This window comes from Canis lupus, chromosome 15 (genome assembly GCF_048164855.1).
Source record: "Canis lupus baileyi chromosome 15, mCanLup2.hap1, whole genome shotgun sequence".
Taxonomy (NCBI): domain Eukaryota; kingdom Metazoa; phylum Chordata; class Mammalia; order Carnivora; family Canidae; genus Canis; species Canis lupus.
In genome coordinates, this window is record NC_132852.1 from 6190621 (window position 1) to 6206542 (window position 15922).

At 47.3% G+C, this 15922-nt stretch overlaps 2 protein-coding genes across 2 annotated transcripts; one reads left to right on the forward strand and one right to left on the reverse strand.

Annotated features, from left to right (window-relative positions):
* Positions 1-288: 288 nt before the first annotated feature.
* Positions 289-3312, forward strand: LOC140605410 (uncharacterized). Its single transcript, XM_072777671.1, has 5 exons — positions 289-340; positions 561-888; positions 1461-1517; positions 2417-2610; positions 2850-3312. The coding sequence occupies exons 1-5, from the start codon at positions 289-291 to the stop codon at positions 3170-3172; spliced, it is 954 nt and encodes a 317-aa protein (XP_072633772.1). The 3' UTR covers positions 3173-3312.
* Positions 3313-10222: 6910 nt separating this feature from the next.
* On the reverse strand, positions 10223-15387 carry LOC140604583 (beta-defensin 107A-like). Its single transcript, XM_072775817.1, has 2 exons — positions 15198-15387; positions 10223-11848 (listed from the first exon to the last, which is right to left on the reverse strand). The coding sequence occupies exons 1-2, from the start codon at positions 15265-15267 to the stop codon at positions 11706-11708; spliced, it is 213 nt and encodes a 70-aa protein (XP_072631918.1). The 5' UTR covers positions 15268-15387; the 3' UTR covers positions 10223-11705.
* Positions 15388-15922: the final 535 nt, after the last annotated feature.

Sequence of the window (15922 nt, forward strand, 5' to 3'; positions counted from 1 at the left end):
GGGGCGCGAGCGGGAGGAAGGGGTCATCTGCCCCACTGCCTCCAGGAGCAGGGAGGTGCCCTGCGCAGCTAACAGAGGCCAGCACGGGCTCAGGGTGAGTGCAGGGGCTGGGACCCCCGACACCCGGGCCCTGATGCGGCAGGAAGGGCACCGGGTCCCAGAAGCCAGCCTGCTACCCCCTGGGCCCCCCGACACTCCTGCTCCCACATGAGTCTGGATCCCCCCTCCCCATACCTGCCCCCATGGCCCTGCCCCTGCCTGGGCCAGATGCAGAGTCCCTGCGCACAGATGTGTGGGAACATCAGAATAGAGCCCTCAGGGGAGGCCTGGTCGCCCGGCGGTTAGCGCCTGCCTTCCGCCAGGCCTGATCTCTGAGGCCGGGGTCGAGCCCCGCCTGGGCTCCCTGCACGGGCTGCTTCTCCCTCCGTCTGTGTGGCTGCCTCTCTCGGTCTCTCTCTCTGTGTCTCTTGAGGTCCTCGTATTGATCCAAATATTTTGAACATTTATCCTCTGAGATTGTTTCTTTATTGCATAGTTGGTCCTGTTTGTGTAAGAGACAGGCAGGGAGCTTGAGCGGGAGAGGGAGCCCCAGCTCCTCAAGCCCACGGGGCCCCAGCGCAGGGCCTGCCGGGGCAGAATCCCAGGTCTCCTGGCGGCTCCCTGCAGGCTGCACGTCCCCTCTGTCCCACCTCAGGGTGCTGGGGCCGCGGCCAGGAAGGGGCATCAGATTGTCCCGAAGAAGCTCAGCCGGACGGAGCTGCTGGGGCACGAAGACCGACAACTGCTGCTCGCCTTGCAGCGCAGGGACGTCATCTCCATTTGCAGCTTCTTAGACGAGTATCGTGGATTCGCCACCACGGAGGAGGTGCTGGACCTGCTGTTCACCGAGTGAGCACCTGCCCCTCCGCAGCCCAAGGCTGGGCCACCTGCTGCTGGGGAGGCTGGGGATGGTGTGAGCTTCCCGGCCTCGGGCTGCTCCCCCGCCTGGAGCAGGGTCCCCCAGGGCCTAGCGGGGTCCTGGAGGGCAGCCCCGGGGCCTGGCCTGTGGCGGGTCAGCCAGAGGGTCTGTGCCTGTTCTCAGCAGCTGTCTTCCTCCCCCATCATGAGGCCTGGGCCTCCTCCACCCCGTCACCAGGGTCCTGAGCGGCCTGTTTCCCATTTGAAAGGGAGGTTTGAGAGTCTATCGGGGGTCTGTGTCCTCGGGCAACCAGACCGGGGGACCCCGGGGCACCCCGGGACCACTCGGTTATGGGCCATGGGCCTCGCCGAGCCCTTTCATGCTCAAGCCTTCAGGAGGCCCCAGCAGGTGCGGGCGCTTCTCCGGGAGCTGCCCGTGGCCCCACGCACAGAGCTGACGGCCCCCGGGGCTCCGACCTAGTCAGGGGTCAGAGGGTGACAGCCCCCATTATGAGAGGTCACGTCCACAGGACGATTCATGGGATGCCCCCGCCCTCCTCTAGATATGGGTACATCGTAGCTGCATGTGGTGACGACGACACGGTCCAGCGTTGGAAACTGTGAGTGACTCCGGCTCCTGCAGGAGGGCCTTCCCTCTCCAGGAGGGCAGCGAAGGGGCTGTGGGGCGGGGGGGCGGCTGCACCCTCACCTCACACATCTGCAATTCCTGTGACAGAGTAAAGGTCTAAGGCCCCTTCTGGAAAAGAGGGCAGGAGAGCCAGGATGGGGTGCGGGCTTGGTGGGAGACACTGGGACCCCTAAGGAGAACTTCTCCATGCCCCCCAACCCTGTCTCTGCCCCACACCTGGGGCCCAGAGCAGAGGGGGTGGGGAGCATCGCACTCCCCAATCTGGTGGCACCTGGACCAGGGGGCACAGCAGGTGCTCAGGAGGGCTGGTGAGGCCTCCAGACCAGGCGGCCCCCACCCTGTGGGAGATGAGAGATTAGAGTCAGTGGAAGGACACCCCCGGGGGCCCCTCTGGAGGGAGGCAGGCCAGAGCCACAGGAGGGAAGGTGGCGGTCCTGGGCGGCTCCTGGCAAGGCCTGGCAGGACACAGAGCCCGAGCCCTCCTGCCTTGGAGCTTCCCAGAGCGACAGTGTGTGCAGTGAGGGCAATGACAGGCCAGACGCCCCCAGTCCCCGGACACCTGCCGGTGGACTCAAGGGGCAGGTGGGCAGGGACCAGGCTGAGGAGGGAGTCCCGCTTCCCCAGGAGAGACGGTGATGGTCACCCCGCTGGGCGTGGGCTCCCCAGAACAGAGGCTGCATATCAGCCCCTCCTCAGGGAGCAGGCCTGTGGCAGGCAGGACCGCCAGGTGGCAGGGGCACAAGGAGCAGGACTGGCCTCTGACACCCCGCACGGGAGGCCGGGTCCCCGGGTCCTGCACGGCTTCCCCGGGACACCTGCATGTGACAGAGCCCTGTCTTCTGACACCTGTGCCCGCCTGTCCCTCCACAGGGCCATCTCCTGCATGCTGGAAATATGGCTGGATTATTATGGGGACGACTTTTGTCAGCTCCCCGAATTTCCCTCCCTTATGAAAATTCTGCAATTCGTAAGACAGCACATGCCAGGTTCAGACGTGGAACTCCGTGCCCGGCGTAACCTCCAGCAATTCAGACGCCTCCATACAGTGGAGCCAGAGGCTGGGGGTGAGGAGGCCTGGGGGTGACTGAGCTGGGGACAGGGTGGGCCCCGCCGATCCAGCCTCCATGCAGCTGGGCTGGGAGCAGGGGGTGGGCTCACACTTCACCCCACGGGCTGCAGCCTGGGGACACCTCCCAGGGCTCATGCCCTCACGCACGTGGAGCAGTGGGAAGAGTGGTCTTGACTTGGGAGGCACGTGGAACGTCCGTCCTAATGGGGATACTTTGCCTTCCTGGAGCTACAGCTTCAGCCCAAGGAAAACACCCTGAAGCAGCTCAGGAGCAAGTCCCAGCTCTGACCGTGGGGACTGCTGCCCCGTCGGGGCCTGCGGGGATCCAGGCCGTCCCGGCCGCTGGGGCTGAGGGCTCGGCCCGCGCTGAAGCGCCCGCTGGGGAGGTGAAGCCCCTGCAGATAGTGGTCACTGCTCTAGTTCACTGCTCAGCCCTGGAGGAGCCCCCTGCACCCGCGGCCACCCCAGAGGAGGAGCAAGCCCCGGCACCTGCAATCGGGGTCCCCAGAGTGCCAGAGCCGCCACCTGCATCTGGAACAACTGGCTTCGACCCCTGAGCTCGCCCCAGCTCCCAACGCAGGGCTCGTGGTGGCTGCAGCCCAACGGAGGCTTGCCCTCCCCTGGCATTTCACTGTTTCTATATTTTCCATTTTTCTTTAACCTTTAACCTGTATAATGGCTTATGAGTTTTATTGTAATAAAGGATAAATTAACTTCACACAAAATTGACTCTGATGGTTTTAAATGCTACATTGTACTTAGGTCAATCACAGTGTGGCAGGCTCGGAGCCCAGGGCACCGGGGGACACAGCCCAGGATCCGGTGCTCCCCTGGGAAAGGCAGAGGACGGGAGGACACAGGACATCAGGTCACTCCTGCTGCCGGGCCGCGGCAAAATTTTGAGGGTACTCAGGCCCCTGCTAATTTGTTTTCCAGTATTTTTGGATTGCAAGAGCAGTTGCAGGGCACCCAAATGACATTAGAAATTTTATGCGGGCTCTAGTGAGGCAAGGAGGGTTGTGTGACTCTCCCAGGTCTACAGGGAATGGTGCTGATCTCTGGACGGAACATGTACATTTTTCTAGGATCTGCCAACCTGGGGACATTATCCACTTGGCTTCCCTGCCCTCATGGAGGGTATATGCCTCAGGAGAGGAATGTGGAACATGCTGAGAGGGTTTCCGCATGAAAGGAAACCAAGCAGTGGAGTGGGAGAACTGTAGCCTCGTTGTGTAAAAGTCTTCTGGGGAACAATCAGAAATGGTCTCCAAATATCAGACCCTCCTCTTGAATAGAAAATGTAGTCAGTGTTTTATAACAACCACCCATGAACAATCCATAATAAGAGACATAATAGTAAAAGTAATAATCAAGAGCAATGTAATGATTGGAGGACGATCACAGTGACTTTAACGCTATTAAAGCAATTAATACTGCCAAGTCTCCTACAACAAACCTAAGAAGTTGGGAGATTCTGGTACATATTTCTCAAATTCCTTGTCAAATCACAAGATATCAGGACCTTCTTCCTGGGGTATCTCAGGCTCTGAGCCCCATGTTCTGATCAAGAAAATTATTTCATAAGGCCAAAACAGGTAGCCTGTGGCATAGAAAGTCAAACCAACTAGGTCCAGGTAATGGGGGATCTTGGGAACTTGTGTGCACATACCAGTGGGGGAGCTTTAAAGAATGGAGGTGGAAGGGGGGCTGTCTGGGGCTGGCCAGCCACATGATACCCATCAGATTTCAAGTATTTGGCCAGCCCAGGGTGCATGCAGAGAAGGCAGGAGCCAGACTCACAGCCAGGGTCCATGAACCATGCTATGACTCCCACTAAACCCCAGCATTTTCTTAGCCTTAGCATCCCATTGCCCTTCTTCCACCTCTTCCATCCAACCACTGGAGGTCCAGGTAACCATATTTGCATATAGAGGCTCTGGGCTGTTGGAGTGTGAGCCTCTGTCAACCAGACCAGCAGGGGTGACAAAGGCAAGCATCTGAGTTTCATATTGCCTTTGGGTGAACCCAGGAAGTGCTGAAGTTGCTGGAGTAGGTGGGCAGTCACCACCCAGTGCCTTCAAAAGGCAAGTTCCCCTTTTTTGGAACAACGAGAGGACTTTAAACTTATCCAGGGACTCAGGCTGGCTGAGATTGTCCAATGGTGGTTCCCTGACGCTGAGCTGAAGTACAAAATTCTAAGGATATTTGGGCAGGTGTCAGCTGAAACCTCTCCAGGAAGACAAGAGCTGCTCCTTGGTTCCCAAGTAGACTCGAAAACATTTGACGACTCTGGCCATCCAAGAACAAAATCCCTATGTCTTCCCGCTCATCACAGGAGGTATCTGGACCTACAGGAGCTCTCATAAAGTTTTATTAGAGATTCAGTTAGGTCATGGGAAGCCTGGTTGGATTTCAAGTTTTGACACTATCAGTTCTCAGGGTCTGAGCTGAAGCAGATAATTCTGAGGATGCTTCAGTTCAGGATAACTTTCTCCATCATCTTCACAGAGGCGAGTGATCCCTGGGCCCCCAAGTGTTCTTTAAAAACTTTGTGGAGGTTCTGGTGGACCAAGGATGCCCGGAAATGGCCGCAGCTTGCTATGTGGAGAGGGTTTCTAGGAGGCGTTCAGAGGGAAAACCAGGCATAGCTCAGTTAACTCCCTGAAATGAGGATGGAGTAGAGATGGAGCAGATAAAAGGAGAAGGGAGAGCTACTTGGGGAGGGAACCTGAGCTCCATGAATAGGGACCACCAACCCCAACTGTCAGAGTAGACAAGCACATCTCCCCACCCCTCACCCCTGCCCCCAGCCTTATCCCCTGGGTGTTCAGGCACAGCCGTGGTCAGTGCTTGCTTTGGAAGTTGGTGCTGTTTAGAGAGCGCTACAGAGTTCCTGTCCTGCTCGACGTGACATTCTCCCCAGGGCTCATTCTTTTCTCTTTTTTAATATATCTGATTTTGTTTCCCCCTTTTCTGTGTTTCAATCCTAAGCTCTCTGCCTTTTGTTCGACCCTCTTAAAAAGTTCAGTCTGATCAGGTATGTCCATCAATCTCATCATCTTGTAGAACTCTGTCTCAGAGATTTCTGAGGTGTCACAACCAATATTGTTGCCAGCTGTGCATGTTGCTCCCTGTCGCATGGAGATGTCTCTTGGCTCTCATCCTGGGATTCCCACCAGAGTGTTCTCTTGAGTTTTCCACTAGTTTCCTATTGTCACTGTAATGAATTACCATACACTTAGTAACTAAAAACAACAGAAAATATTTCTTTTTTTTTTCTTTTTTTACAGGTTTGGAGGCCTAAAACCTACAATGAGTCATTTTAATAGTCGTATGGTGGTATCTCACTGGAGAAACCCCTATGGATTCTCTATGTTTCTTACATACTTCATTGTCTCATTTGATGAAAATACTTTGCTGCAGTTTTCACAATTGGCCTTGGTTCTTTAAAAGCAAATAACTTTGCTTAGTAAAATTATATATGGAGAAAATATAGAAGTGAAGTATACATAATTGTTTCATTGAAGATCTAGTAGGTTCCTTGAGACTAGAGAGTGTGCCCCATTTGTCCATAAGTCTGCAATGTGTGTTAATAAAAAACTCCAGGACCACCGTCATCATTACTCTTCCCCCATTTTGAGTTACTACCATTGGTAATTAAGCACTGTTGTCACCTCTGTGTCTACTTCATACATTTCAGCAAACCCTAGGTTTCTGTTCATCAAAACAAATGAATAAATATCCTACCTCAAGTGTAATAATATCGCCTATTCCTCCTTGAATATACTTGGCCAGGACTTTTAGATACTGGCTGTTCTCTTTTATACTTCCAGTTCTTTCCTTGGTCAAAAGCAGGGAGTCTGATGCAGGCTATGGTAAGGCATGGTTGGACAGGATGGTTAAGACCTCTAGTTCCTGTTTCTACCCTAAATGTAGAAGGGCACATTCGGTTTGGGAGTCAGCTGGAATCTCAGGAGGAATCCATTTGAGAAGACCAGAGTTGAAAGGTAACAGGGGGAGCCAAGGGTGGAATAAAGCCATAAAAAATGACTTAAGCCCCAAAGATCAGTTGTATGGAGCTAATTTTCTTAGACTTAGTTTTCCTATAAGTAGATCCTTATCATTTCCCATTGCCTGGGCCCCTGAGCTGTATCATGGCTCTGTCATGCTATTATCTGAAAGTTACTAACTCTTGGAGAATATAAGCAGAGGAGGTTTGGAGACAAAAAACACTGTTAGGAAAATGCCCCATTTTCTGTTACCCATCTCCTGTTCTGTTTCACTGATGAAGTACAGATGGTTCTAAACACCTGGAAAGCCCCTGACTGCAGTTCATCCAAGTCCATCTTACCAGACCTAGGATGTGATGCACACAATCAGGAGGGAGCATTCAGGTACCAGGGAACTATGGTCTCTCAAACACTGACTATCCCATAGGACGTAGTGGGATGTAGGTAGTGTAGGTCGTGGAGTCTTTAGCCTATGTGTAGGATTCTCTCAAGTGCTCAGTTTCTCAAACTGAATAAGTCTTTTATAAACTTGTTTTGTTACCTGAGGAGACTTGGTTCAAAAAAGAATAGATTTGCACGAAGATAGTAATGGTTCTCATGGGTGATGGTGTCCATACAGACAGGTGGAAAATGACTTCATTTCAGTCCGCACTCACCAGGACTAGTAGAATGTCCCTGCATCATGAGGACATTTTAATACCTCCCTACAGGTATCTGAGGACAGGGGTGTCCTATGATAGCAGAACGGCCTTCAAGGGAGGACAGAGAGTCCTTGTTATTTCGGATGCTCATGGAAGTGGGCAGTTTTGAATGGAAGTAATTGTCAAATGGGAACATAAGCTACGGACACTTTGGCAATAAAATGGAACAGCAATCTTTCAGGTCAGTTAAAGTGATTTTGACTAGATTGACAAGAAGTTGGTTTGAACGAGGACAGGGTATTTTGTCTGAGAACTTGTTTCAGACTCTGCTAACTAAAGTGAAACTCAGTCATTCTGTTCTGAGCTCCCACAGGCTTCCCATCAGGCTGTGGAAACTGCCATGTTCTATGTTACTTTGCTGGACATGTATTTTCCAATGAAAGTCTGAGGTTCTAGGGCACCTGGGTGGCTCAAACGGTTAAGCATCTGCGTTTGGCTCAGGTCATGATCCTGGAGTCCAGGGATCCAGCCCCGCTTTGCTCAGCAGGGAGTCTGCTTCTCCCTCTGCCCCTGCCTTCCCACTTTTGTATACCAGCTCTCTCTCAATTGAAAAACAAACAAACAAACAAACAAACAAATAAGTAAATCTATCTATAAAGTCTGAACTTCTCTTTCCCGAGCAAGGAGGTGAGCCATTTGTTATGTTCCTCTCAATATCTCCTTTTCAAAAAGTGCAGGACAGTGAAATATCACTGGGCTGAAAGACAGAACTTCTAGATTTGAGTGCTGAAGCTCCACTCTGGCTTCTAACTGGAAGTGTGGGACACAGAACCAGGGCACTTTCAAATCTCAGATGCTCCTCTGGTCGGTGATCTATAGTTGCCAAACATCACTATGCAGGAGATTTGATCGGACATGTGGTTTTAAAAATTCAGATTCTTAACTTAAGAATTCCGAATATGAAAGTGTGAGAGTCAGGAACAGACCTCTGATTTTCAAAAATATTCTAGGTGACTAGAATCAACTTTCTAAAAAAGATTTTTTTTTATTTATTCATGATAGACACCGAGAGAGATGCAGAGACACAGGCAGAGGGGGAAGCAGGCTTCCTCTGGGGAGCCCGATGTGGAACTTGATCCCAGGACCCCGGGATCATGATCTGAGTCAAAGGCAGATGCTCAACCATTGAGCCACCTAAGCATCCCTAGGTGACTAGAATCCATTTGGCTCTAGAAACACTGATTTATATTACCTCCAAGGCCACTTCTAGCTCTAACATTTTAATATTCTAAGAATTCTTGTAAATCTGAGTGTGACACTTATCCTTAGTTTTTATGATTGAACAAGAAACCCGGTCTGTGGGTGTGTATGCGTGTGTGCATATATGCATAATATGTAGCATGAAATGTAGAACCATATCCAATCCCTAATTCTTGGTAAATGAGAACAATGTTAGTGAGGAGAGAGAAGGGAGGAAAAGGTATGGCACAATTTGCACATACTGGGGAATAATCTATGTACATTTATGCTGTGAGGGAATTGTGTGATTTGTAAGGGACAAGAAGCCTGAGGAAGTCATTTTTAACTTGAGTGCCTGAGTAAGTGGTAACAATATTTACTAAGATCTAGAACAGTAAATGAAGATCAGTTTTGGAAAGGAAGGGATAAAGTGCAATAAAAACTAGTTATTTGTGGGTGCCCATCAGAGATCCAGTTAGGGAAGACCAATGCCCTGTAAAACTTTAGCATGAAGTTGAAGTCGGAAATACAGTGTAGGATTTTTATCAGACAAAGCTCATTTAGGTCAACAAAAATCATGCTGGGTATTCAGAACACGAAATTTAATGCAAAGGATTGCTTACACAGGTAGCAGATGGTCAAATGTCCACAGAGATTAATAACTACGGGCCCAGAGGAGGACATGGGAAAGGCGCTATCAGCGGCAGGGGTCCGAAATCCTGGTGTTAGCTACCTACAGCTGGAGGCTGGATGTGTGAGTATGGGACACAGCACAGCTGGTGCTCAGACCTCTAAGTCAAGAACAGCTCATGAATGATGCTTAAGACTTTAAGGAAGGAGTGCTCCATGGCTGGGGCCCAGACAAGTGGGGTGGAGACATCCTGCAGCCAATGTTCAGACTTTTGAGGAGAAGATATGGCCAAACAGGGGCCATGGAGAACCAGGGTACACAGCAAAACAGGTTGTGGCCCAGCCATGCCTTTATGGGTGCTGGGTGCTGTTAGTTCCTTCAAGGGTTATTGCAAGGCTGCTGAGAAAGCCAAAAGGAGTTGGAGCCTGGAGCCAACCATCTGTTGCTGTTGGGGTGCTGCTGGCCAGAGCTGGAAATGAAAGGGACTGTCTTCACCCTTCATCTTATTTTCCTGTCTACTGCCAATGTCTTGCATTAAAGGGGCTAATGGGAAGCAACTGGCCTCAAGGTCTGGAAGATGCAGTGTGCAGGGCATCCATGCACTGCCGTGGAGTGGAGTAGAGAATGGAGGCTTGGAGCCTGGAAAGGCTGGTGAGGAGATAATGCCACATCAACAGGAGAGGCTGAAACCACAGGAGCTCCTGGAATTGCTTAGAGACATGTGTAATATGAAGATGGATGAATCCAGGGTGTGTGCAATCGCAGGAAAGGGAGAACATAGGACAACAGGGAAGAAGAGAAAGAAAGTAGCTGGAAGACTTCTATCTTCAAGGGCAGAGGAGACAGGAATGAAGGAGGAGACAGACCACATTGTGAAATGCTTGCGATGTATCGAGGTAACAAGAGATACCAACCATAGATTGCCGAGGGTGCCCCTGGAGTCTTTACAAAGAGCATGGTGACCAACACATGTCTAAGAGGTCATGGTCTCCTCATTAAGAGAAATCCCAGCAGGCTGAAGGTGGTAGAGGATGTTTCTGTAAGTCGAGAAGCAGAGGAAGACACTATACACACCACTGTTAATTTTGCAAGGAAACAGGAGAAAAAAAAAAAAAACAGAAAGAACAGGGTATGAGGCCTAAATACATTTAGATTCTCAAAGGCAGTTAGTTTTATCTGAGGCCTGGGTAAGCAACTTCTGGGAAGACCCCAGGACCTGTGATACTTGCAAAAAGAGAGCTTCTTCCACCCACTCGTCTCTTGTGTAGTTTTCAGAATAAAAAAATCAGCCCATTAGCCATGAAGATATGTAGCAGCACCAGAACATTTTTTAGAAAAAATGTTTTGATTTCTTATTTTACAGCCTTTATAAATTGGCTCATCCTTGGAAGTAAGTTGTGTTTTATTCTGCTCTCCTTTATTTACATCTCTACAGAAAGCAGGCTTAGTCAAATAGGTAAGGACATTCTCCAGACTGAGCCAAGGGGCTATCTTTCTTCTGTTCTGGAGCAGTGTGCTGTCAGTCTAGGATGACAGTGGCCTATGACATATATATTGCTAGCCCTGAAAGCTGGGAGTCTGAATTTTGGCAAATAAGGGCAAAAGCAAACCTGTGTGCTGTTACCATCAGCCCAGACAAGCAAGGATCACAAGGTCACAGGAGGGATCTTGGAAAGTGTCCAACTCTTCTGCAGCTGTTTCCACTTCTTCTTCCACCCAGCTGCTCACCGGAGCTGCTATAAATAATCCCTGTTCAGGCTTCTGCTCTCAGCCAGGACCCCATTTTGTGGACATGCTAAGAACATAAGACCAAAAGCCAAAGTGTTGCTGTGACTAAGCCGGCAACAGTGGCATCTTCTGGGGTCTCTATCTCCTCCGCTGTAATGAAGGTGTTGAATTAGACTATCTCTAGGAACCCTGCTCTTGAAGAGGCCATGACTGCTACATTCTCACTACAAGAGGCCAGCATGAAGACGCTACCCAATCTTTGGCCAGCTTAAACTTTGACACAGGCCCTTTTCATTATGGCACTTGATGTTCCAGATTGAAGAGGGAGGGGAAGCCATGCTAACAGCTATCTGTGAAGGAGCCGGAGAAGCATGAGCCAGCAGGACTGCTAAGGCGGCCACAATTTGTGTCCATCACATGGGCATGTACTATGTGGTTGAGTCGTCTCATATTACAGAGACCAGAGTCTGAACGACAAAGACCCAGGGTCACAGCTCTGTCTGAAGCCAGGGTTTTAGAACATTTCAACCATGGTCCCACCTTTCCATTCTACCTGTTTAATCTGTTAATCTGCTCACTCACTTTATCAATCCATAAAATAATTAAGGGGGCCTCTGCCAGCAAGTGAGGATTCCGAAGGTCAACATAACACAGTGCCTTCCCCCAGGCCCCTCACGGCCTACAGATCGTATTTCTCTGCAGTGTCAGAAGCTGGATTGACAGCTTCATTCAAAGAATGCCCATGTTGGAGGTCAAGAGAATAAATCCAGAGATGTTTGCCGCATGGAGCTCACAGCCAGAGGATCTTTGCTTCTCACTTTCTGGAGCTCCTGCTTGGCTTTTAATTATTCTTCCTTTTTTTGCAGCAAAGTGGTGTCAGTTCAGCTCTACAGCCCCCAATCTTATCTTCAAAGGAAAGGCACTCAACCTCACAGCGACCATCCATCTTCTGACACTGCATCCTTCTGTGTATAGCTCCATGGGCTGTGTGGAGAAAGCAAGGCCTCAGTTATCCAGTACTTGGTGACCAGAAAGCAACATAACATCACCCAGGCCAAAATCACAATTCCCTATTACCGAGTCTCCTGCGGACACCGAGTACACGCCTAGCGATCAAAAAAGCACATGTCACGTGAGCAGCTGTATGGGAGCTCAGATTCCCTGCACAACTTACACAGTGTCCCTACTGGGTATTCAATTCCTTTTGCCATATTCATTTCTAGGATATCTAGAAGCAGAGTATGTCTTCCTGGGATGGAGGCAGTCTACTTTCTATTTTCAATAACATTCCTTCCCAATGTGTGATTGTTTTCATGTCTCCAAATTAATAGTCTCAGATATATGACAAAAGGTAAAGATGGTGCTGTTTATACTGTAGGCAGGTCAACGATAGCCCACATGCAACGATAGACCACAGCCATGTGGCTGTGGAGTTTCAAGAGTTTAGGTGCAAAGATAAAAGAAACCTGAGGCTGATCTGTTCTGTAAGAAATATCAATGAATAATGGGTTTAATTCTGGAATTCAGGGTGATGTGGACAACAAGTTTTTCTTCAGAATAAAGATTAAGCTGAAAAGAGTAAAGGTATTTTGAGATAAATGATTGAAAAAAGTTTTTGGTGATAGATGTTCTCAGGAGAAATAATACAAAGAACTGGCAGTCACTCCCAAAGGGAGTTCTTGGAAAATACAGCTTTGAGGAGGAGAAAGAACACATATTGCTGTCATATACCTGAGATAATGCCATGCTGAAGAAACACTGAGCCTGTTTGTACCCCAGTTAGGACTCAGACCAACAGAAAGGAATTGCACAGCCTTAGATTTCTGCTCAAAGTAAGAGGAAATTTTTAATAGAGTCCAAAGTTGAACTGGGGATATTGTAATAGACTACTGAAGTTCATCAGGCATCTAGCTAATCAACTGACATGGAATACTCATAAGGTGTTTAAATACTTAATTGAGGCAGATAATAAGAATGAGAATGATGATTTAAAAACAATGATAAGCAGACAATAATAATATTGTACTTTCTCAGGGCACAGAGGATGTGCCTGCCTTTGTTTAAGCAGATTATAAAAACAGAGGGATTGTTAAACCTTCCCAAACAGTTATTTCTCACTTCAAACAATGAGTAATGGAATCTCTGGATAACACAAGGAGACTCAGCAAAACACATCAGTCCCAGGCCCCATGTCTCTGTATGGTTGCATTGATAAGTTTGGACCAATGAAACAGGAATCAAATGATGCAGATGCTTCTGTGCAATATTTTTGATCAAGCGCTTTACTTACTTTTCAGCCCTTCCTGTCAGAGCATCTTTAGAACCAGATGGAAGACACATGTTTAGGACACAAAGTTGACCTTCCTCCCTAGACTCAAAGTAACTTGGTGGAGAAGAGTCTTCTTTCTAACCATAATAGTCAACTTACTTGTTTTTTGGATTTTTCCCTAAAAGAAAAATAAACTATTTTTTCATTTACTCTCTTTTTAAATGTCTTTGTTAAAATAAGTTTGCCTCTAATTAACATAACAAGTATCTTAATCTTTCAAACAATCCTATTATTATTATTACCACTTCTAGAAAGGAAACTGAAGCACAATGGTTTACACAACTTAGAAGGATTAGACCTGAGATCCAACTTCAGGTGTTTTGGTGTAAAAAAATCTGTATTCATTTCCTCTTCTCAGTTCCAGCTCTGAGATTCTGTGTGGTTGTTGTGATTGTGGCGCTCCTACTTTGAGCCCACACTAGGCTTGTTGTTAGGATTCAAATGTACCTGAGCTGAGTTTGGGAACAAAGGACCCTTAATGAATCAGAGACTTGTTGAATGGGAATGGAGAAGATGGCTTAAAATGTGCTTCTCTACCTGGATCCATTGTCTGACCTCCAGGAAAAGACAGGAGCAGAAACCAAGTAAGTGACCTGATAAATGAGACTTTGAAATGTAAGGGCATGTTTTTATACCTGTTTTCAAAAGTGCAAGGTGAAGAACACTTCCCAAGAAGGCCCTTCGGATCCCACAGTTAGAACCACGGTTCTACTCCCATGGCTTTCCTTTATAGTCTGCATCATTTATGGCACTTCTGAGAACTGTTTTTGTGTTATAGTTTTTATGAATCTTCTCATATCACCCATTCACTTATTTGTACATTTGAATTTTATCAAATACTTATTTAGTATTCCAGGGAACCTATTTTTTACCAACACACAAATAATAAAATAGTAAACTTCAAGTAAATTAAGCATGAAGATCATACTCTAATTACATTTTTTATCTCCATTTTACCTGCTTTTTCTATAGTGCCCAAACAATTGCTTATTAAGTGCTATATGTATTGGTCTGGTAGGCCTATTAAGGCCCGATTGTGTAATAAGTAAGTGCAGAAATCCGGAAATCATGAAGTAGTAAAGTGCTTCATAATACATGAGGAACCCCCATTAGTCATGACTTAATAACAGAAGTATAGTTGAGAAGGGATGGATATAAAAGTTTCTTGGTGGGGGGGCGATGGCACCTGACTGTCTCAGTTGGGCATCAGACTCTTAATTTTGGCCCAGGCCATGATCTCAGGTCATTGGATTAAGCACCACATCAGGCTCTGCGTTCACTGGAGAGTCTGCTTGAGATTCTCTCTTTCCCTCTGCCCCTCTTCCAGCTCTCTCTCTCTCTCTAAAATAAATAAATAAATCTTTTTAAAATGTCTTAGGGATAGAGTCTTGGCAGTACTGAGCAAAAAGAGATCATTTCAAAGCTCTCAAACATGTAAAAGCAAACCAATCAAGATGTTAGTTGTTTAAATGACATAATTTTCTATTCGTATGTGAGAACTAGAAAGAAATTCTAAGTAATCTAAGATTAGGAGATTTAGACCAACTAATAAAACATAAAAATAGGAAAAAAACACAAAAAAAGAGACTAAGAATCTCTTATCATAAGTTTTTTTTTTTTTCATTTAGGCTACAAAAGCTATACTTCTCTAAATTAACACGTGTGCTTGAAATTTGCCTCTGAAATTTTCTCTCATTTTAGAGCTATCACTTTGGCACACGCTGAAGCTGTGTGGATGATTACAGAAGATGGAAAGAGAGCTAACTGTGAAGAGAAGTCTGAATCCCTTGGTGGAGCTTTGAGGGAAATTAACCAGATACCCTTCTGGGTGGAGATAGTTCAGCTCAGTAATTTTGTATTTAAGCTCAAGAAAAGATTTCTAGTAACTGCTTTGTGCTGGGACATTTTTAGAATACAGGGATTAGTCATGCACTTTTCTAAAGCCTGAACTTTCTCTCAAAAGACAGATTGCCACCCTTACATCTATTAGGATTTCCCTCTTACCTGAGAAAATGTGAGCAAGGAGAATGAGAGCAGCAGAAACTAAGAAAAAAATTCTCATGGCTCCAGACATCAGTAGAGAGAGGATAAAGGAGGTATAGTTGCTAGAATCCAGCTCTTTTATCAAGGGAAGTTGATTAAAACAAGTTCTACAGCTCTGAAAGGGCTGGAAGTCAACTTCAGTTTGAAATGTCCATTAAAAGGAAGCTATTCTTCATGCTCCACTGAGTAACGTGTGGGCTGCTGGATCAGGTGTTACCTCAATGATGTCTATCGGAGAGTAAGGCACACAGCTAGTCCCCCTGCCTGCATTCCTACATTCTATGTCTCTGCCTAGGCATCTATTCTCTGAAGCCCCATCTCAGGTGCCTACACTTCCAGAAGATCTATAACCCCCACTCCTTTTCTTCTTCAAGATGTTACTTGCAACTTGGTCTCTTATAAGATTATCTTGGCAGTTACTAATGGGTACCTGTAATAATTGCTTTTCAAAAATTATAGTATGTGAAGAATTTTTATCCATCCAGTTTGACTATCAACTCAACGGAAGAAACCAATTCTCCTTCCATCCTTCTCTTTCCATTGATTCCTCATAAAGTGCTTTGCAGCAATAGCCGTTCAAAATATACAGGTTCTTTGACTTAATTGATAGCTGTCTAACTAGGGAAACTCCTGAATAGTCAAACAGTTAATTCACAAATCTTACTGAACTTTTAAAGATTTTACAT

What these genes read in the sequence shown, in the direction of transcription:
- LOC140604583 (XM_072775817.1), bottom strand. Translation starts at nt 15,267, where the DNA reads ATGTCTGGAGCCATGAGAATTTTTTTCTTAGTTTCTGCTGCTCTCATT. An exon ending in CCTTGCTCACATTTTCTCAG is followed by an intron (nt 11,849 to 15,197) that starts GTAAGAGGGAAA and finishes TTCTCCACACAG; the next exon opens with CCCATGGAGCTATACACAGA.
- LOC140605410 (XM_072777671.1), top strand. Translation starts at nt 289, where the DNA reads ATGTGTGGGAACATCAGAATAGAGCCCTCAGGGGAGGCCTGGTCGCCC. An exon ending in CTGGACCTGCTGTTCACCGA is followed by an intron (nt 889 to 1,460) that starts GTGAGCACCTGC and finishes GCCCTCCTCTAG; the next exon opens with ATATGGGTACATCGTAGCTG. An exon ending in ACGGTCCAGCGTTGGAAACT is followed by an intron (nt 1,518 to 2,416) that starts GTGAGTGACTCC and finishes GTCCCTCCACAG; the next exon opens with GGCCATCTCCTGCATGCTGG.